Here is a 24,362-nt window from a genome sequence, read left to right on the forward strand (position 1 = left end):
AAACTATTTTTTTCGCTTTCAAAATCAGCTGATGTGGTGAATTTATAGTACCAGCAAATGCCTGAAAATGTCTTGCCAAGAGTAATGATTTAATTAGGTCTTTTGAAAAGTCTATTTATTTATTTAATATCCAAACTATGCCACATCAGCAACACGAGAAACAAATATCAAGTTTCAGCTACAGTGCAGTGGAAATAATGCTGTTTAAAACGTTCTACTCTCCTGAGGAACCACAGAGACACAAGCACATGGAAGGAATTCTAAAAGTAAATAGCTATAAATTGCAAATGCATTTTATTACCTTAAGTAGTATTTTCAAAAACAAATATGGTTCCATGAAACAGAGTTTGAGTATCCTGGGCTATTACTGGCATAATAATTCTGCTTATAAAAGGGAACACGACACTGACACAGACACAGACATTTGCTTCTATAAGATGTATATCTTGATCTAACACATGTTTTAAATGATATTTAAATTAAGTTCAACATATACATGTTGCTTTCTAAAGCTGTAATTCTTTTACCTAGGTTTTATCCTCCAGCATTCTACAAGAGTTTCTGCAGCACATTAAGTGTTACAAGCTAATTAATTAAGAAACAGTGTGCAAATAATAAAAAAACTGGCACACTACTTCCAGATGATGAAAAAATCTCAGTGCTTAGTTGCATGGGAATTTAATGCTAGCCACAAGCTAAGTTTTCAACTAAGGAGCTAAGAATGCAGTAGAAAATAGAATAAAGGTTGTCTAAAAACATTGATATTAATTTATTGTAAGCAACAAAAAAAAAAAGGAACCAGACAAAATTTCCAAATGCCATGAGAAGACTGGGTACTCATTCTGCTTGGCATAGGGCCAAGAGATGAAACAGTCAGCAGTTATTAAAACACTACTCAAGATTTTAAGATAAAATTTATTCGGAAATTAAAGCAACTAAATAAGATTCATCTTTAAAAAATAACAGTTGCCAACTACTTTCATAAAATGATTTTCTTTCCTTTAAAACTGTAAGTGTACCAACTTCCTTCCATTCTCTTCTGCCTTTCTGCACACACCCATATACACACATATACACACATATACAGTGACAAAGCCTGTGTGATCCTTCTGACCTCAGACAATCATGCCTGGTGCATATCTTCAACATCCCTTTGTCCCTGTGACTTGTTCCCACCCCCATCCATTTCCCTCATCTATTTCTACATTAAGTCATAGAATTTTCTGTTCCTTAGCTGCTACCTTCTCTCATCCTGAACAAATGTATTTTTGCTTATTTTATCCACTTGACACTTAGTATTTTTTATTTTTTTATTATTTTTATTTATTTATTTTTTTTTTGACAGGCAGAGTGGACAATGAGAGAGAGAGACAGAGAGAAAGGTCTTACTTTGCCATTGGTTCACCCTCCAATGGCCACCGCGGCCGGCGCACCGCGCTGATCCGATGGCAGGAGCCAGGTACTTCTCCTGGTCTCCCATGGGGTGCAGGGCCCAAGCACTTGGGCCATCCTCCACTGCACTCCCTGGCCACAGCAGAGAGCTGGCCTGGAAGAGGGGCAACGGGGACAGAACCTGGCGCCCCGACTGGGACTAGAACCCGGTGTACTGGCGCCGCAAGGTGGAGGATTAGCCTAGTGAGCTGCGGCGCCGGCCGACACTTAGTATTTTTTAAAAGTAGGATTCCTGCATGACAACACCAGAATGGTTAAAGTTTTTTAAAATAAGAAAAAAAATGCTCACTAGAAATAAGACAAAATGCATGGTACCTGTGCTGGTGTAAGTACCTAGAGACATAAGGATCTTCCCAGCTGTTCTCGAATTAATCAGAACCATAAACATCTTAGAAGCTGAACTCTAGGCAATGCAAGTGTCTATCTGCACACATACCCACAAACACAGAGAAACAACACACCCAGTCATCAAGTAGTTTTCCTCTCAGTTAAAAAAGAAAACTACCTCAAAAAAAAAAAAAAAAAAAAAAAAAAAGAAAGTTTTTGGTTGTTGACAGTGGTGGCATGAAAATCCTTATTAAGCAACTAAAGTTTAAGTTGTGAAAGGAAGAGGCACTTACAATGGTTACTCTTTCTGGTATAAGCCTAATGTGTTATTTAATCTTAATGTGAAGAAGAATCTCTGGTAGAGAAGTGACATACAAAATCGGTGGGCAAAGGTCTTGGTTTATTTCTCAGTGGGGTGGGAGGAGTGCTACAAGTAAGTAGCTGCATTCTCGTCCTGCCTACCCTACAGGCATACCAAAAGCTCACTCTGAAGAAGTTAGAAATAAACACCAAATCTTTGAGAAGTTGATCCTGACTCTGACATGAAGACCAGCATTGATTCCATAATGAACGCTACAGATGTGGTAATTGGAGAAAACAGTTCCCCAGATTGTAAGAGTTAATTGAAGATATTGACACAACTTAAAAAATCAGTAAAGGAATATATATGAGATTCATCTTGTGCTTTACAGTAAGATTTGTTGCTCAGATTGTGTAAAATGAAATTTATTCATGTTTCTGCTCATTCAAAAATCTTATTGTATCAACTGGTAAACCATTAAATGCCTTTAAAACTGAAAAAAAAAGTCTAATAGAGAAAAATATGCATGCAGACAGGACTATTTGTATTAACACTTACTTGTAATATTCTTGAAAAAAAGAGAAATAACAGTAGAATATTATCAAGACAATAGCATTAAAAGGGTTGAATGTTGACATCTGTTTGAAACAATCAGTTTTTAAGAGAGCACTATGATGATTAAAATGACTACATTTCCAAATATAATTTTATTTGTGATTTACTAGAACTTGTATTGAATAATTCCACTCTAATTATATTATTCCATGGAGTAAATAGCCATCCCATTAGAATATATATTATAATTAACATGATTATTGCTTCATTGTTTTAAAGTGATTAGAATAAATCACTTCAAGCAAATGAGTTCCATTTGCTGTGTTCCTACAGGGAATACAGCCACTAAAGTCGCCATTACATGACAATTATTTGATGTGGATTGTCTTGCATCAGTTACTTGCAATTTTTTGTTTTTACTATTTTCATATAATAGTTAATACAATTTTATGAATTGATGTGTCCAACTATACATTTTCAATGATTTTTTTAAAAACTATAGTAATACAGCTAATGATATCACATATCGATCAACAATGAAATGTCATGAATTTTTTTAATGATAGCTACATTTGGAATAGGTGTGAAATTTTTTTGTATATAAAAATGAATACAAGGTTCTAAGCTTAAAACATCAAATTTTTTTCTAATGGAAAACTATTATCCTTATGTTGCATTTCAAGAATTAGTATTCTTTGGAAAGGATTACACAATCCAGTGTTTAATAAATTTATAATAAAAGTTGTCAACCTATATGGGAGGCTTGCTAAATCACCACAGTCCTAGGTTTCAAAAACTTAGGTTCTGAGTTACCTCGTCAGCATCCATGGCTGTCAGCTGCATAATCTTAGAACCATCTCCTATGTTCTCCTCCACAGTGAGGTCCAGCATGTCAGTTGGAAATACTGGAGGGTTGTCATTGATATCCTGAAGTGTTATTTCTACCTGCAAGGAGAGAAAGAAACAATACCTGAATACTTTATGTGTCTGCAAGTTACACATTAAAATGCACACTGAAAATCTATGCAACAAAGCCTACCAAAATGAATGAGAACACATGTAACATCCAAATGACAGAAAATATCCCCAGTGAAAAGAGGAAGTTTTCACTGGAAAGCACAAAAATCATTTGACTTGTTAATAGTGAGTGACTTGAATTAGCTGCCATGGAGTTCACCGTGGAAAAGGCCCACTGATCAACTGTCATGTTAATCCCCAGTGAAGAACTGCCAAGACACAGCACCATCTGTCATTCAACCATTATATGGTGTCTGAAACACAGATGAGGCGGTGTAAAATTTCTTCCTGAAATGTTTACATATCGGCAACTAATGTCTTGGGGATATAAAGAGGTTCACATGTTGTTTTAGGAAACACTTAGAATTTTTTACTTTAAAGTCAACTCTCAACGTTTGGGGGAAGAAAAGTACACACATCTTCACTCCATCTCTCCTCCCATCAGCACTTCTTATTTGTAACTAAAACTACGCGACCATTCCTTTCCTATGTCATGTTTATATAGGTTACAAATATTAGCAGATTTGTTTGAAAGAACCTAACCAGAGTTATTTGTTTCCTTACCTAAGAAAAATTGTTTAGAAGAAAGGATTTGTGAAATCTAAATAACAACTTCAAACCATGTGTTTTCTCTTTTGAGCTAGGTGCTAAAAGTTGAAGTTCTAACAGGAAGAGGAAAGACAGCTGCTAATAAAAATGAAAGCTTCCCCAGTTCGATCGCAAAATTAAGTCATGAAGAAAAACCCATCCATCTATTTAAGTACGCTATAACCAGGACCTTTTCCCCATAGGAAAAAATGTCATCTTTTATAGGTTGTGCTGTAAAATCTCCATTTTATCTAAGAGTAATCAAGATGAATATGAGGAGCAAAGGGAGAACAAAAGAATTCTGACTTATTTTCTTGGGATTATGGTAGGTAGGAGAAGAAAAGAAGCAATAGGTAGGATCACCATCACTCTCAGAACAAAAATGAGCGAGAAATAGGGGAGAGCCAGGCAAATAAATGGATGAGAACTTGATAACAAGAGATAATCTGGAAAACAATATATAAAATTCAGTACTAAATTGCTATATCTGTAGTCCTCCATTTTAGTAGGGGAACGTTGATCATAGCAAGTGACTCTAGTTATTCTTTAGAATGGTTAAGACAGGCAGGCAAAATCCACTACATCTGGCTTTGGCTAGACCCAATCATTTGCTATACCACTTCCTTCAAGGAAATATCTACATTAGCTTCAAACACAGCCTATAAGAAGCATTGTTAACTTCTTTAAGGTGTGTGTATATTATAGGCTTTAGAACTAGAGAACCCAGTTCAAATCTGCGTTGCCATTTATTAGCTGGGAAAACTGGCCCCTTATTTTCTCTTAGCTTCGGTACCTCATATTAAAATCAGAATAATAATGTGTGTCTTAGAGTATTTATGAAAGCTTTCAAGATATAGGTAAAATATTTAGCACAGTCCATGGCACGCAGAGAAGTATTTGTAAAGAAGCAAAGATCCTGGTTATCAAGCTGTCAGGACAGACCAATGAGTTTCTTAGAACAGAGACAGACTTGAAGAAAAAGAGTTCATTAAATCAGAATTTTATATCCCACAATCTAGATTCAATCAATTCTTTTTTTTTTTTTTTTTTTTTTTTTTTGACAGATAGAGTGGACAGTGAGAGATAGAGACAGAGAGAAAGGTCTTCCTTTGCCATTGGTTCACCCTCCAATGGCAGCCGCGCTGATCTGATGGTAGGAGCCAGGAGCCAGGTGCTTTTCCTGGTCTCCCATGGGGTGCAGAGCCCAAGCACCTGGGCCATCCTCCACTACACTCCCTGGCCACAGCAGAGAGCTGGCCTGGAAGAGGGGCAACCGGGACAGAATCCGGCGCCCCGACCGGGACTAGAACCCCGTGTGCCGGCGCCACAAGGCGGAGGATTAGCCTAGTGAGCCGCGGCGCCGGCCAAAGCCACCCAATTCTAATCTTTGGTACATATTGAATGTGTCCTATCTTACATATAGGAAGATATCTGAGATACACATATACATAAAAATGTGTTGGTACAGGTTGAAAACTGCTGACAAGAATGAATGATTCTGAAATTTGATCAGATGGCCATTCAAGAATATAACTATCAATATTCTTCAGAAATTAATAAATATCTTTATATGAGATGCTTACAAATGCTCATATATGCGTGCATAGTCCATAAGATACACAAGAAGAATAATGTAAAAACAAACTTATAACTGATCTAAAGCCTCATAATTCAACTCTGAATTCTAAATTATTTTTCATCTGTAATTTTATGACGGGGTTTGTTTGGAAAAATAAGTCAATGCTTTGTGTGTGTGTGTGTATACGACTTTGTAAATATATTTATGAGAGAATATTTGTGTGTTTATGTAAGTGTGAATGTATAAATTTATGTGCACATGAGTGTGTATGTGCAGGGAAGAATGCTAAATTGAGAGTAAAGAGAATCCACATTGGCATCAATTAAATATGATATCTAATGCATGTGAAAAAACAGTACTATACACTAGAAACAAGTTGAGTATGATAAAAAGAGTTCTCCTTTAATGTGGAGAGTGCATGGATCTCGTTCTATATGTTAACAGTTATAACAAAATAATTAAAACATTTATCAGACATATTTTCAGTACATGTCTCTGTGCATATATTTATATATAAAGCCCTCCCAAAAGAACTATGAGGTAAGAAATATTATCAGTCCTTTGAGAGACGCATTAATAAAACTCCAGAAGTGAGTAAATAACATGGAGCAAGAGCTGGTCAGACACCTAGTCACACATGAGAGAGATGGGTTTGCTACTGTATGCGTTCAATAAACCCAAAAAATCAAATTTGAAAAACATGTTACAGTTATATAAATGTATTTTCATAAATATGCATGCTATTTCTTTCTGGAATCCGAATCATTTACATATTAAGTAAGTAGCTATATTACCTTGGGTTAGGCCAATAAATCTCTGTCAGAAGTTTTTTTTTTATTTTTTACAAGTTTATGTATTTGAGAATCACAGAACAAGAAATCTTTTAAGTTTTAAAAATTGATTTATTTGGGAATCAGAAAGATAAAACAAGAGACTTTCCATTCACTGATTCACTCTTTAACAGCAAGTAGGGCTAAGACTCGAGTCAGGAACTAATCTAGGTATTCTCTCTGGATGGCAAGAACCCAATTACTTGAGCCACCACCATTGCCTCCCAGGGGACATATTAGGAAGAAAGAATCAGGAAGCAGAGCTGGAAATTGGCTGCAGGTCCTCTGATATGGTACATAGGCTTCTTAACCAACATCTTAACCACTAGGTCAACAACTCATCCCCCTCCGTTAGAATTTTTTAAAGATGGGAATAGGTAATCACTAGGGACAGCTCTAGAAGTCTTTGATCTGATATGCTCTGTAAGGACTTGCCGAACTCCTCCATCACTTCAGGTGCAGAAAAGTGCTTCTATTTGTTATGAAGCAGAATAAAATTTAAATATCCTTGGCTTAAAACATTTCTAAACCAATATAGGATCAGCTAGTTGTAAATATGGATCTATAACAGTTCATTATTGCATTCTGATGTGCCAATTTCATATTTGTAAATAAGGATACCACAAATTGTTCATTCATTAAAGCAGATTATCCTTTTTTCTCATATTCAGTGTCATCTTGCCAATCAAAAAGTTATGAACTTCATATTTCATCTCTTGAAACATTGGATATTTTCTTTTAATTGTCTACTCCCTCTCATCTACTCTGCAGTCCCTTAGATATCATTGAAACACTATCCTCATGGCTCATGGCTTCTGTTGCTTCTCCCAGTAGTTTTAAGGAAATCTGAACTTCTTAGTATAGATAAGTGTTCTGAAATCCTTCCACTGGTCCAGATCCCTGGTGCCATGTTTCTGTTTACCAAGAACTGCAGGATGTGGACTCATTTGCTAATTATATGTCACTAATTTCAACATATATTCATTCAATGTTTTTATATATATATATATATATATTTGACAGGTAGAGTTATAGACAGTGAGACAGAGAGACAGAGAGAGTTCTTCCTTCTGTTGGTTCACTCCCCAAATGACCACTACAGCCAGAACTGCGCCGATCCGAAGCCAGGAGCCAGGTGCCTCCTCCTGGTCTCCCATGCAGGCACAGGGGCCCAAGCACCTGCGCCATCCTCCACTGCACTCCCGGGCCACAGCAGAGAGCTGGACTGGGAGAGGAGCAGTCGGCACTAGAACCCGGCACCCATATGGGATGCCAGCGCTGCAGGTGGAGGATTAATCTAGTGAGCCACGGTGCCAGCCCTGTTCAATGTTTTAGAATCTATCAAGTAACAGGCCTGTTTTAGTTACTAAAAATGCAGAAAAAATATGGTAGGTCAAAATCTAACTTGCAATAGGTGGAATATATCAATAGAAGCAGGTACAAACAGAAACATTTCCAGTTGTCTCAGGAGAATCCTTGCTGACATCTTGATTCCAAGAAGTCTGCCTTCCATAGCATAGATAATTGTTTGAACTGCCTGTCTCTATTCACTGGCAGTTACCATTTCTCCTGATGACTCCAGATCCTAATATGTATGTCGCTCACTCACTTGGGTCTGACACCAACCATTCCCATGCCCTCTTTGGACTACGCTTTGGTGTGATTCATTTTGAAATGCTGTCATAGAAAATAGTGTATCAAACATTAAAAGTTGAGAGAAAATATCTGGATATAATAACTAAGACATTTTATTTTTAAATACTCCTTTCTCTGGATAAATAAGTGGTTTTAAAGAATATAGATCACAGCTAGTAGTGGTTTAACATAGTCTACTATTACTAAACTAAAAAAAAAAAAGAAAAAAGAAAGAAAAGAAAAACCTGTTTTATAAAATACATTGCATTATTTGTAAAGACATACTAAACACTTTTATATAGCTAATCTTTTAGTACTCTTTTATATTTTTTAAAATTTTCCTTTACTTATTTTAATTTATTTGAAAAGTAGAGTGGCAAATAGTGAGACAGAGACCTTCCATCCAGTGATTTACTCCCAAATATCTGCAACATCCAGGCTGGGCCAGGCCAAAAAGCAAGAAGCTGGGAATCTAACCCAGTTTTTCCACAGGTGGCAGGGACTCAAGCTCTTGAGCCTTTGTCTGCTGTCTCTCACTATGCATATCAGCAGGAAGCTGGAATCAGAATAGAACCAGGACTCAAATCTCAGCACTCTGATATGGGCTGGGGCCACTCCAACCCTTATCTTAACAACTGTGCCAAATTCCCACCCGCCCAACTGTGTTGCCTGGTTAGTGTTTTACATTTACCTATACATTTGTTTATACCTTAAATCAGTAAAACCAATTCACTTGAACTTCTCCATAAAAACTACTTGTTGAACTAATAAACTTCTTAAATGGCTTCATTTTAAAGAAAAACAAAAGATATTTTGTACAGCAAAGGATAGAATCAATAGAGCAAAGAAACAACCTACAGAATGTGAGAAAATATTTGTAATCTATGTATCTGACAAAGGATTAATATCCACAGTATATAAAGAACACAACTCAATAGCAAGAAACCAAACAATTCAATTAAATAATGGGCAAAAGATCTAAAAGACATTACTCCAATAAAAGGCAAACATCATTAATATCATGAAAATGCAAATCAAAGCCACAATGAGTAATAGCTCACTCCTGTAAGATTGGTTATTATCAAAAAGACAAAAGATAGGCGATCCAAGATGGCTGAATAGAGTGTAGCCACACAAACTTCAGCTGCTCTGGGATATGAAAGAACAAAGGGGGGACCACTTTCCAGGGACCTGACTGACAAATATTCGGCAAAGAATTGAAAAAACAGCGAAGACCTGATGGGGCAGGAAGAGAGAAGAGAGACGCTGCCACAGCCAGCAGTACAGTGCAGTCAGCTTCCGGGTTTGAGCTGCTACCTTACCACTAGAAGCAGGAAGAAATCAATGCACGTGCCACTGCTCATTGTTCCTGAGAGGGAACCCCACAGCCACCCACTGACTTTTACTCCAGCCGGGAGGGCTGACTGGAGCTGACCTACTGCCAGGCTTGGAGCAGGGAAGCTGACCCACCTCTTCGCCTCCCCGACTACTGCAGGGTGCCATATTCTGCAGCAACAATTTGGTAGTGCTCCTGTGTTCTGCTCCTACCAGCATCAGAATCAGCACCAGGAAATGATGTCATCTTCTTAAAGAGAAATGCGAGGAGACTGCAGCCACTTATGTCCCTGGCGATACTGCCTGAGAGAGAACCTTGCAGCTCACAGGTACTTTGATTGTGGTCTGGAGTGACAGCAAGAAGCAGGGTGTGTGCCTAAATTTTGAATAAAGAGCACAGTGCCTGTTTCCCATCCCACCCTACCCCCCACAAGGGTTCCCAGTGAATAGTAGGGAAGAGGTGAAATTTTAAAAAGCAAGTAAAAGCTGCTATGGCCCACGTGTGTGTGACAATATTTTATCTGAAGGATAAATCCGAGGTCCCCACTGACTTTGAATTTGGCTTGGAATGTTGACAGGGGCTGGGGTGCTCACTGAAGCCTGTGAGGCGCTCCCCTCAACCTTTATATCACTGGTGCCAGCACTCAAACTACAGAGAACACCAAAAGGCAGCTGGCTCTGGGAATGCCTTAGCTCTCTCCATGGACGGAGCAGCCTTGTGGGGCTGAAGAGTGGATTCCCTGCACCCTGTGACTGTGCAAGCCTGTGTGCTATGACTGTGGGAATTGTTTGCATGATAGGGCAGAGGGTATATCTGGGTCTCTGGGCAAGAACTGGGTCTGGCATCAAAGGCTCAGACTTTCCTGAGTGCCTGGTGTGGGTCATTGCAGAGGTTTCTGGGCTCACACTGAGGACTGCACAGATCCTCTGCGTCGTTCTTGCCAATGCATGGGTTGGGTGTGTTGCCACCCTGGACTCAGCTTGGCAGAGAGGAGGTGAGGCAGTGATCACACCAGCCAATGTGATCATACCATCTCCCCTCATGACAATAGAGGAGCTCCACCACACCCACTGTGGGTATTTCCCTGGATTCTTGTACCATACCCAAGCACGGACTGGACTCTAGCTCTCTGACCCTACCTAGTACACACATCTGGATACCCACTGAAGGAGCAGGCACTCCACTAAACCACAGAGGCATATCTCAAAGATAAACACCATCAGAGGATAAACCAATATTTAAAATGCAATATATATACACTATGGAATACTATTCAGTTGTTAAAAAAAGGTGAAATCTTGTCTCTTGCAACAAAATGGATGCACCTGAAACCATTATATTTAATGAAATAAGCCCACCCCCAAAATACAAATATGTTTTCCCAATTCTGTGGGAGCTAACAGAGTACAAAAATTGCAATGTATATGAGCAAAATTGACATCTTGAGATTTGATTATTGTTTGTCTTTTATTGACTTTGATTATTGTATTGCCTTTGTCTCTACTGTTGAGGAACAGTGGTTTTTGTTTGTTTGTTTTTTCTTATTATTATTTGTTGACTTACTTAGTGGATGGTTAAGTTTATGATGACAAAATAAAAAAGCAAGTATGTCATTGTAAAAATTAAAAGAAAGAATAAGAAGGGAAGGAGGGGGGAAAGTGGAAGCATAGGCGAGAGTAAGGGGAGGGTGGGACAGGTAGCTATGCTCCTAAATCTGTATATATGAAACACAGGGAATTCATCACCTCATGTAAATAAAGAGGTTATTTTAAAAAAGACAAAAGATAACAAATGTTGGGGATGATGTGGAGAAAAGGGTACCCCTCCACACTGTTGAGAGGGAATATAAATTGGTACAGCTATGCAAAAGAGAGTATGGGGTTGTAAAGTAACTAAAATTAGAACTACCATATTATCCTGCAATTAAATTTCTGGGTGTATGTCCAAGAAAAATGAAATATACCTGTTGAAGAGATGTCTGTATTTTCATTTTATGCAACAATATTAACAATAACCAGGAAATGGAAGCAATTCAAGTCCCCATCAAATAATGAATGAATAAAGAAAATATAGGACAAATACAAAATGGACTATTACTCAGCTATAAAAAGGATGAAACCTTTCCATTTTCAACAACATAGATGTAATTGGAGGTCATTATGTTAAATGAAGCCAAACATAGAAAGACAAGTATCACACCATCACTCATATATAGAGTCTAAAAAGTAGATGTTCATAAAAGTTAAAAATATAATGGTGGCTTCAAAAAGCTGGGAAGAAAAATGCAGAGAGAGGGATGGGGAAAGGCTGATTTACAGATACTAGTTTATGCCTAGTTAGGAGTGACGTTCTGGACTGCCATTGCACAGTACAGTGAGGACACAATGTTACCTTACTGTGTACTTCCCTATCAAAAAAACTAGAATACAGTATATTTTGGATGCTTTCACTATAAATAAATGTTAAATACTTGAGATGTTAAATATACCTACCCTGATTGGATATTACACAGTGTATATATGAAACAAAGTATCAACTAGTAATCCATGTACATCTGCAGTTTTATGTTTGCTCAATGTTGAATAAAAATATTTTTAATTGTTTTATTTTTACTTAAAAATGTGACCTTATCGGAAAGAAAAACTTCCAAGAGCTTTCATGAATTAATTCCAGAGACCATTTTCAAGGAATGAATTCTGAAAGTTTGTGAGAATTCATCTTCAAAGATGACAGAAACATTACACCATTAAGATAAGACACCTGCATATTTTATGCTCCCTATCAAATGTTGACCTACATGCTGATATACCAGGTCCTGAAGGAACATATGTGGTTTTTCCTGTTTTAATTACAAGAAGGGCAGGTGGAAGCTTTGTGGTTGACTTATTCACAACAAATACAACAGCTGCTAATGGCTGGGCAACAGGGTCTGTGCACTGCCACTTACCTTTGATACCATCTATGGACATTTAGAGTAATGACTTTCTTGGTTGAAATATATGATTCCTAGAAACTGAAACCCTGGTAACTAAAATCACTGTATTTAAAGAAAAAAATGATTGAAATGAATGGCGTTAAGCACAATCCAAAAATAATCTATAACTTGGTAGCTTGATAAAGGTGAAAACTGAGTAAAAAGCATGTCATTAAACATTGTTACCAATATTTATGTAGAAAGAACAGAGTTCTTGGCATGCAGCTTCCTGAATAATCAAATGTATATTTCAAAACCAAAAACATTAATACCAGAATAATTGCCATGCAATCAGTAAAGTGCTGTCATCTTTAAATTTTTTTTCCGGCAATGTGTACACCACCTTTTATTTTGTACCACATTGAGAATCATATTTGGCCTTGGAGATTTATTTTTGAATTTTACATAATTTTTGACATATAATTATCTGATCAAGCAATCATTACTTAAAAATAGCAATTGCTAAAATTGATATGTTTAGCTCTAACTATAAAACATAGTATTTTACTGCTTTAATTTGATATTATAAAAATAACACAGTATATTCAAGTTTAAAGAATTAGGTAAAATAGCAGAGTCCATTGCAAGGTTCATTCCTCATTAAACTCATAATTGTATACTGATCATTACTTCAACCATGATTAAATATATATTCTTAAATTTATAACCTCTCTGCCAGCTAAATAATGTGGTTCCTAATGAATCAAGATGAAAACAATCTGAAACATATTTTTAATTAACAACCTTCCTGCAATCTACATAAAATGATTCTCAATATACATATATTCTTTTGGAAGATGCAAGATTTATTGTATATAAATTTCAGGAATCCATTCATTTATAGGTAAAAGTATTAGTATTTTTGAAGGACTTAAATAGCATCAAGTTCATCTTGTTTATTTCACAGGGAATCAAATCAAGGCACTGAAACATCAAGTGCTTTATCAAAGGAAAACAAGGCTACATGTCCTAACCCTGGCCCACTGACCTTCTAGAGACTTTCACAGAGAAAGTATAAGCTGAATGATGTGCCTGAGACTACAACCCTGGGATCCTGCATAAAGACAGTGATCTTGCATATTTAATAAGCATTGGATGTCAACAGGAAAAAAAAGACTTTTAAGGAAATTAATATTTGGTTGGCTACACTACAAATACTGTTTTATTCACATGCTTGCCTGTATGTACCTGGGAAGGTAACCCATGAGGATTTGTCTTATCAGTGCCACTGGAAGACTGTTAATCAGCAGAATGGTTATGAGTATATGTTACACTTAAAGAATGTTTAGTTAAATCTCAAAATGTCAGTGACTTACTGGTTTAAAAATATGTATAAGATGCTGTCTCTTTAAATGATGTAACACTCACAAATATTCATTTTAAGGCATGACTAAAATCTATAGTTGGTAGGATGGACAGAAAGCACAAAAGTAAAATAATAATACAAGATACACAAGGCAAGTAGTGCTTGAGTATTTGCTTTGATCAGTGACAAATAATTATTTATATTATTGACTTTTATATTTGTGAAACTGACATCCAAAAGGTAAATTCTTCACATATTCCCACTCCAAAAAGAGATGTTTTGAAAAAGTTTTGCACCAAAAATAATTACCTCTAAAGACATTAAGATCATGTCATATTGATTGAATCTAAATAGGCCTTTTAATTATCAGATTTATTAAAAATATTTATCTCAACAATATTTTAGCTCTGATTTCTTTGGCATTGCATGTATTAAAGAAATTGGTACAAGTTACTCAACCTTATTCAAAATGCTCAGGATCAGAGGAGTTTCAGATTAAATTTATTTTGGGGATTTTTAGAATGTATTCATATATATAATGAGATATCCTGGGAATGGATATCTCAAACACAAAATTCATTCATATTTCATATATACCTTGTATACATAGCTTCAGGGTTATTTCATACAACCTTTATAGAATGCCTACATTTTTGAACTGCAACTCGTCACATGAAGTCAGATACAGAATTATCCAACTGTGCAATCATGTTGACACTCACAACTTTTCATATTTTAGAGCATTTGGGGGTTCATATTTTCAGAAGAGCGATGCTCACCATGTAATTGCAAATTATCTCAGTCACTTAGTTACTGTATAACTGAAATTAGTGACTTCTCAATGCCAATATTTTCAGAGCAAGAAATTGTCTTACTGATTCTGACATATTATCCATGTGCAAGCATACAACTTTTCTTTTACAGATATTTCTGCTTTTGAAGCAAATCAGGGTTATTTTTACATTACTAGAGTTATGTGTTCAGTAAATATAATAGGTTACTTGTATGTAAAGAATGTATTAATAAAAACTATCCCCAAGCACAATCATTTTTTTAATTTATTTTATTTATTTGAAAGGCAGAGTTACAGCAGTAGACAGTGAGAGAGAGAGAAAGAAAGATGTCTTCCATTTGCTGGTTCACTCTCCCAAATGGCTGCAAAGGCTGGGACCAGGACTGGGACAAGCCAAAGCCAGGAGCCAGGAGCTTCTTCTAGGTCTCTCACATGGGCGGCAGGGGCTCAAGCACTCTGGCCATCTTCTACTGCTTTCCCTGGCACACTATCATGGAGCTAGATTAGCAGTGAAGCAGCCAGGACTTGAACCAGCGCCTATATGGGATACTGGTGCTGCAGGTGGAGGCTTAACCAATGGACTGCTATTTCTTCTGTGGCTCTCATGCCATCCTTCATAACTTTTTGACATGAAATAATGTTTTATGATAAATCAATAACTGTACTCTCAGAAACATGATTTCAAAATAAAAGAACTTCAGAAAAACGTTTGCTCTATCTTTGATCAGAAAGTATTCCACTTGAGGGACTGGAATATAAAATCCTATGCAACTGTAAAATCCCATCACTACTTCGGAAGCAGCTATACAGACCACCACAAGAAAGGCAGGGCCCAGCCTGAGAGAACAATTGAGCTGGTTCAAATGTGCTTTACCCTTAAGGGTAAATTATGATGTAATTCCAATAACACTTACTGAATAATGTCCTAGGTTATATTGTGTAGGTTCTACTAAACTCAGTGAGGAAAAAATCTAACGTTACACTCAAAACAATTTGTATTTCACCAGAGTGAAATACGATGCTGTCAACCTACTATTTAATTAAATTTTGTATGGAACTCCAGTGAAGATTTGAAGTTGAAAGTAAATTAACCAAACTGAAACCTACACTAAGATCAGTACAGCTCCGAAGCCTGAGCTGTCACTTCCTTTGGCCTTGAAAAGGAAAACTCCACCTTTCCTGTCTGAGATGAGTCTGGAGTATGGAGTTTAGGTTTGTCCACACACAGCAAGAGGCTCAGTGCTGGGGAAAGCAACTGAGTGTCACTGCATCGGGGAGCTGTGTCCAAAGGAACACTCTCCAGTTCAAGACAGCAACATTTATTGCAGAACGACAGCAGGACGGAAAAGTCAGAATCATTGTTTTAGATAAATAATAAAAACTAGATTAAAATGTTTGGCAATAGCTTCACATTGTTCTCTCTTCAAACAAAGCCAAATACTACTTGACTTATGTAAGTTGATGGGATGAACAGATTTTGTAGGCTGTGTAGTAATAGGATCCCCAAAATAAATCCTTATTTAGTAAATTAGTATCAAAACCTGTGTGAGAAGGTACTTTAAAAAGCTTCTGGGGAAATGGAATGAAGAGATAAGTTCATTTTGGTGCAAAATGTTTGAAATCCATGCAAACATCTAAACATTTCATGGACTAGGTATAGTGTGAAACAATTATGCATAGGATTTGAAATGCTTTTTGACCAAAATAAACTTATCTCTTAATTCCATTTTTCCACAAACTTTCTGGAGTGTCCTCATATACTGAGATTACATGCCAAAAACTCTAGTGCATTTCAGCAGAAAGTCTGACATTCTACATTCATCCACTTTGCAGAAGAACTAACCACATAATTTCACTTGATAAAACATGTATGTCAGCCCAACTTCAAGTCCAGAATTAAATTCAGTCATTAGTAAAAAGAAAATTCAACAGCTAGCTGTACTTGTATTTATGGAATAAAGCTGTAAGTACTTCACCACAGTGAAGAGCTCTATTGCCATGAAAGGATGGTGCCAGGGCCTGCATACTTCCTTTCGTTTTGTTCTTCATTTCTTTCCCTATTTTGGGTGACCACTGGGAATTCTACTGCCATGAGTCTGGGTGAAATGTTTCACTCTATCCAGAACACTTCATCATGCAGGAGAGCCAAAATCTATTATGGTTTGCAAGTGACTCATATTTTAGTTATGAGAAGGCCTTGACAAAGAACAGTTTACATTTAAGTGCCCTAAATGTCAGGAATGTAATGTTTGGACTATGTAGGTATGCAAGGTCTGATCTTACTGTATGAACAATGCTTTTAGGTATGTATTTATTTATGATGTATAACCGACCTAACTCAAAGGAGCCTGCAGTGGCTGTAATAACTGTGCACTGTCTCATCTTGATGCTATCACTGAGATTTGGAAAGTGAAGTCTAGGAAAAAACAGATGTCAAGCTTCAGTGAAAAGCTATAATGACAATCTATGAAAGAAGGGCAGGGGCTAAGTGTGACCTATTTATGGAAAACCAATAAGGCCACAACCACCTACAGTGAATGAACCAAAAATTCTGGAGAATATGTCAATTTCAGGCCTAAACTCTGCTGACATCTCAGGGATAATCAGAGTAAATCTGTGCATTCTGCTACAATTTTTTCTTTAAATATAAAAGAAAAAAATGAATATCCAATACATCCACTAGGAAAATGTGCATTTATATTATACATCCTAGGGCCAGAGTTTTGGCACAGTCGATTAAGCCACTGCTTGAAATACCAGTACCCCATATCAGAGCCAAGGTTCAAACCTTTGCTGTTCTGCTCCCTTTCCAACTCCCTGCGATTGGTCCTGGAAAAGAAGTTGGATGATGGCCCACGAAACTGGCCCCCTGCCACCCACAAGGAAACCCCCTATGTATATCCAGGTTCTTGGCTTGAGGACATATGGGGAGTGAATCAATGAATGGAAAATTCACTCTCTCTCTCTCTCCACCTCTCCCTCTCTCACTATAACTCTGACTTTCAAATAAATAAATGAATATTTAATAAATTAAAAAAATTTGTATGAACGGCGTGGTATCAGAGAGGGAGAGACAGAGAAAAAGATACTTTCCATCCACTGCTTCACTCCTCAGATGGCTACAATGGCCAGAACTGGGCCAAGTGGAAGCCAGGAGCCAGGAGCTTCATCCAGGTCTCCCACATAAGTGACAGGAGTCCAAGCACTTGGGCCAACTCCCACTGCTTTCCCAAGGCATTAGCAGGGAGCTGGATTGGAAGTGGAGCAGCCATGACACAAACCAGGGCCCAGATGCGATGCTGATGTGCCAGGTGGTAGCCCCATCCGCTGTGCTTCTATGTTGGCCCCAATAAAAAAATTCTTCAAAAAATAAATGTTATAGATACTAAATACTATCATAAAACATTGCTTTATAGAAAATATTTAATGAAACATGATACATTAATAATACTTCATGAATTAATATTTAAGAATTAAAATATCCTCTTTGAAATTTAGGTTAATAAGTATTTTGTCAATCCAAATTTTCTATGCTAAATTAAGATTAAAATTAGGGCCAGTGCCATGGCTCACTTGGCCTGCGGCGCCAGCATCCAATATGGGCACCAGGTTCTAGTCCCAGTTGCTCCTCTTCCAGTCCAGCTCTCTGCTGTGGCTCAAGAGGGCAGTGGAGTATGGCCCAAATGCTTGGGCCCATGCACCTGCATGGGAGACCAGGAAGAAGCTCCTGGCTCCTGCTTCAGATTGGTGCAGCGCCGGCCATAGTGGCCGTTTGGGGAGTGAACCAACAGAATGAAGACCTTTCTCTCTCTCTCTCTCTCTCTCTCTCTCTCACTGTCTGTGATTCTACCTGTCAAATAAATAAATAAATAAAAGATTAAAATTAAATTATATGATCCTTAACTGTGCATTTATATAATACAAAGATGGATTGAAATTACAAAATATTAAAGAAAGAAGTAGAAGAAGATATAAAAAAAGTAAAAATCTTCCATGTTCTTAGAATGGAAGAACCGATATCAAAAAAATGTTCATACTACCAAAGGCAATGTATAGATTCAATGTGATTCCAATCAAACTACCAATGGCATTCTTCTCAGATCTAGAAAATTTATGCTAAAATTCATATGGAATCACAAGATACCCCGAATAGTTAGAGCAATCTTATACAACAAAACCAAAGCCAGAGACATCACAATACCAGATTTCAAGACATACTACCAGGCAATTATAATCAAAAAAGCCTGGTACTGGCACAAAAGCAGACATGTAGACCCATGGAACAGAATGCAAACTTCATAAATCAATCCATGCATCTACAACCAACTTATATTTGACCAAGGAGCTAAAACCAATCCTTGGAACAAGGACAGTCTTTTCAAAAAATGGTGTTGGGAAAACTGGATTTCCACATGCAGAAGTATGAAACTAGACCACTATGTTGGCCCCAATAAAAAAATTCTTCAAAAAAATAAATGTTATAGATACTAAATACTATCATAAAACATTATATAAAAATCCAGCAAAGTGAAGAGGAAACTGACAGAATGGGAGAAAATATTTGCAAACTACTCAACTGATAAAGGGTTAATATCCAGAATCTATAAAGAGCTTAAGAAATTCAACAACAAAACAAACAATCCAGTTATGAAGTGGGCAAAGGATACGAAGAGGCATTTTTAAGGGAGGAAATTCAAATGGATAACAGACACTTGACAAAATGCTCAGGATCACTAGCCATCAGGGAAATGCAAATCAAAACCACAATGTGACTTCACCTCACCCCAGTTAGAATGACTCTCATACAGAAATCAGCAAACAAATGCTGGCTAGGTTGTGGAGAAAAAGGTACCTTAATCCACTGTTGGTGGGAACATAAACTGATACAGCCACCGTGGAAGACAGTATGGAGATACCTCAGAAATCTGAATACAACCTACCATATGACCCAGCCATCCTACTCCTGGGAATTTACTCAAACCAAAAGAAATCAGCAGGTGATAGAGTTACCTGAACCCCATGTACCCGCAGTTCAAACCACAATAGCTAAGATATGGAATCAACCCAGATGTCTATCAACTGTTGACTGGATAAGGAAAATAATGGTATGTATACATTATGGAGTACTACTCAGCTGTTAAAAAAATGAAATCCTGTTTTTTGCCACAAAATAGATGCAACTGGAAACCATTATACTTAGTGAAATAAGCCAGTCCCAAACAGATTTCATATGTTTTCCCTGATGCAAGGTAACTAATAGAATACTTAAATGTAATGTATTGGAGTGAAATGGACATTTTGAGATTTTATAATTATTTACAGCCACTGTCTCGTCTTTTGAGGAACAATGTTTTGTTGTTGTTGTTGTTCATACTAATTGTTGAACTCTTTTCTTAGTTTAAGGTTACCTTTATGATCATTAAGTAAAGTGAAAGTAGATCTTTGTAAAAATTGGGAATGGGAGAGGGAGGAGGAAGAAAGTTTGGAGCATGAATGGGAAGGAGGGTTGGGTGGGATGTATCACTATTTTCCTAAATTTGTATGTATGAAATACATGAAACTTGTATGACTAATACAATTTTTTTTAAAAAGATGGACTATTGTAATCCAAGTATTCTGGAGTATTAGGTTTGATGGAAAGATGCACATTTTAGATTCTTTCTAGTCTCATTTATAAAACAATAAAAATAAACATAATGAGTTTTAAAACAGAATATGTTTTTCATAAAAGCTACTTGTATGTAACTGTGACCAATTATATTTCTCAAACAAAAGCAATTATGTTAATCTCTCACCACTAAAACATTTTTAGGAGTCAGGAGCTTAAGTCCCCAGGATTATGATACATTTCTTACTAGTAAAGAAATTTGTATGAGTAACAGGCAGGCTTGGAAAGCAGCCAGAAATGACAAGAAGGGCTAGAAGTGAGGCTAAGACATAGTTAACTCCATTCGTGAAACAAAATGCTTTCCATAACTCTCTAACTGTGCGGTGACATAATAAAAAGCTAGTTTTGTTGTGCTTTCAATATTGTTCAAATTAGAACCAAATAAGGATTTCTTTTAAGGCAAAGGCAATCATGTGTAACCACTTCAAGTTTTCCTGAAATCAATACTGCATAATTTTGGCATTTTAACAGAGTCTTAAGGATGCCCAAAAGTAAATGCAGAATAAAAGATCAAGTTAAAATATGTGTGGTTGCATGTGAAATTTATGGAAATTTTTACACTGTTCCTCAAAACAAACACCCTCCAAAAGCAGTCTGTAGTGGATTTTTCAAGAGATGTTAATCTGAATGTGGCAGACCTGTATCAAAGGGAAAATTTAGTAAAAATAAACAAATAAAGATATCCCATTGCTTTTTCCTTTCTCCTTTTCTTTTGCCTAATAGATGCTGGATATTATGAAATAGAGATGACTTCTATTAAGACTGCTGAAAAATAAAATTCTTGTTTGATTTACATAAAAGTATATGCTGACGTAGCCTAGACTACTGGTCCCAATTCTTCACTCCTCCTTAGAAGCAACTTTCAGCCCCTCCCACTAAGGGTGGGGTTTCTCTCCCTGCCTCTTGTCTGTGGGCTTATCCAAGATACTTTCATTGGACAATGGGATATTTGCAAATACATCACATGTAGAGACTTGAAAAGTATTTGTTCTGTGTACAACTGTTATGGTTAGTAGAACAATATTCAAATGTCTCCGCTAACCCTCATGGCACCAGAAAGAGAATAACTCTCTCTCTCTCTCTCTCTCTCTCTCTCTCTCTCCAGCTGTGATTCCTAACCTGAATTAAAATCATATATTCTGTTTATTGGAAACTAGTAACAAAAAGGATATGGCCACAATTCATCCTGTTTCCCAGATAAATTCTGGCAACTGACTTTACCTTATGTTATGGTCAAAACACACTTACAGAATCATTTTGAAAAGATTTATCTATTTTACTTGAAGGCAGAGAGAGAGAAAGAGAGAGAGAATCTTCCATCCACTGGTTCACTCTGCAGGTGACTATAACAGTCAGGGCTGAGCCAGGTTGAATCTAGGAGCCAGGAACTCCATCCAGGTTTCTCACTTGAGTATCTGGGACCCAAGTAACTGAGACAGGTGCATTAGCAGACAGCTGGATCGGAAGTGGAACAGCCTGGACTCTAATCAACACTCAAACCGAGGAAATATTATCCTAAGTGGTAGCCTAACCAGCTGTACCATGATATCTGTACTTGTAGGCAGAATTTTAATTTAAAAAGTCATTTATATCTGCATTTTGTGTGAGGATGACCAAGACATTTCCAAAATTAATAATTCAAGAAGCAAAAATTTTTTAAATTTGGAATTATTTTATTTCTGGATGGTATTAAATTTATTATTTAAAAACATAAAAACATTACTTTTTAATTATTTGAAAGGCAAAGAGAGAGAAAAAAAGCATCTTTCATTGGTTCCATCTACAAAAACATGAAACAAAACTGACTTTAGTCATGCCTAAACAAAGAATTGAGAACTTAATACAAGTCTCCCATGTAGGTGGCAGGTATACAAAAACTCAAGCCATCCCCCTGCCTCCAAGGTTGCATGTAACAGGAAGTGGGTATCAGAAGCAGAACTGAAACTCAAACCCATGCATTCTGATGGGTGATGTTTAGTCCCAGGAGGGTCATAACCATTAAGCAAATACCTCCCTTTAACTTTAGAAAAAGAGTATCAAAGAACTCATTAATCTATCCAGCAAACATTAATCTATTTTCTACTATATCTCAGCTAGTTCTCAATGATACAAAACAACCAAACTGAGACCCAAAGAAGATATATGAATGCCTAATAAACACATAGCAAGAAGTTGAAATCATTGATCAGCGGGGACATGAACATTAAAATTGTAATGCAATAGTAATTTATAATCACCACGATGGCTACACTCTAAAAGACAGATAATAACATGTTTTGGTGAAAATGTGGAGAAACTAAACTCCTCTTATGTTGTTGGTGGAAATATAAGATTGTGCAGCCACTTTGAAATATAGTTCAATAGCTCCTTGAAATGTGAAACAGAACTATTCTATGATCCACAATTTCACACCTATGTATTCCTCTGAAAACTACTGAGGCTGGGACTGAATGGAAAGATCTTAATGAGTCTTAGTGCAGTGGTTTCTAACTAGGTTCACAAATTAGAATAATTAGAATTTGGAAAACATATATTTTCAAGTCAAAGCCCCAAGGAATCTCACTCACCAAGCACCTCCATCAGGTGACACAGCCAGGCAAATACTCAAAGAAGGGCTACCAGTGTCATGTAGATGAACAGAAAAGCTGGTGTTCATCAGAGGCACAGGTGAAACAGGACAGAAAACAGCTTGACAAGTTTTTGTCTTTTATGTACTCACAATGCCTATTCCAAATAAATACATGAGAAATAATTTAGTCACTTCACTAAACATTTTGTGCCATAAAATTTTAAGTCAAAGAGGCTGTCAGCAAAAAAAGTTCTTGCTTTAACAATTTGGAAACACCAAGAAAGAACCTAAAATAATGACCAAAAATTCCTCTCTTGAGTTTTATGAGTTGCTGAAACACTAAGACCTCTATGAAAATTTCCCTTTTTTAAGATTTGTTATTTATGTGAAATTCTGAGTTACAGAGACAGAGAAGAACACACACACAGACACACACAGAGAGAAAGAGAGAAAGAGAGAGAGAGAGAGAGAGAGAGAGAGAGAGAGAGATCTTTCAACTGCTGGTTCATTCTTCAAATGGCTGCAACAGCCAAGGCCAGGCCAGGCTGAAGTCAGGAGCCAGGAGCTTCATCTGGGTCTCTCATGTAGGTAGGTAGCAAGGGCCCAAGCTCCTGGACCATCCTCTGCTGATTTTCCCAGGCACATAGACAGGAAGCTGGATAGGAAGTACAGCAGCTGGTACCTCCGATCCAGTACCTATTTATGATACCAGCATTTGTAGGCAGTAGCTTTACACACTATGCCACAATGCTGGCTGCCAAAATTTCACTTTTTTTGACTAACTAGTACAACGCATCTTTTTCTGAAGTTTATAATTTGTTAAACAAAATGTCTAAGTATTAATTATTTTTCTCTATAAATGTCAAAATGTATCTATAAGTTTAAGTCATCTATAAAGTAATTCTACCTACATAAGAGGGAAATGTTATCTTTGACAAGTGATCTGATGCTAATAAGTTCATATTGCTTTTCTGAATAATAATATTACAACTAATGTTACAAGTAAATGTGATCTTTTAAACATTTGTTTGTATGCTCTGGAATTTATATATTAAACCTTAACTATTCCTTGTGTTTTTCATTTAATTTGTGTTTAGCTAGAATTACCTTACTTATCCCGCTACTGGTATAATCAAAAAGCCCATGGAAATATGTATTATGAACAATGATGCATGGATTTCAATTTAAATTTACCAATTTAAACTCATATTTTAGTCTCAATTTTCCATGAACTTTTAAAAGTGATATGTTATACCCTCACATTAAGTAGATGGTTCACTCAGAAAATACTGGTAAAGAATATCAACAATGCATGTTTTACTGTGCTAGATGCTCTTGAAAAGCAAAAAGAGAGAATGAGTCAATCTGCACAGTTCTGTGAATACACTACAATTCACTCAATTTATCCTTTAAAGGATGAACTTTGTGGCAC

General features: G+C 36.7%; 1 protein-coding gene across 1 annotated transcript in view; it reads right to left on the bottom strand.

Annotated features, from left to right (window-relative positions):
• The window catches only part of FAT4 (FAT atypical cadherin 4), a 172,255-nt gene that overhangs the window by 83,218 nt on the left and 64,675 nt on the right, over positions 1 to 24,362 (bottom strand). The window contains exon 2 of the mRNA XM_051820332.3: positions 3,449 to 3,580. Within this exon, the coding sequence (XP_051676292.1) occupies positions 3,449 to 3,580 (132 nt within the window). The remainder of the gene's footprint in view (positions 1 to 3,448; positions 3,581 to 24,362) is intronic.

This window comes from Oryctolagus cuniculus, chromosome 8 (genome assembly GCF_051225735.1).
Source record: "Oryctolagus cuniculus isolate XC-2025 breed Fujian yellow rabbit chromosome 8, ASM5122573v1, whole genome shotgun sequence".
NCBI classification, from domain to species: domain Eukaryota; kingdom Metazoa; phylum Chordata; class Mammalia; order Lagomorpha; family Leporidae; genus Oryctolagus; species Oryctolagus cuniculus.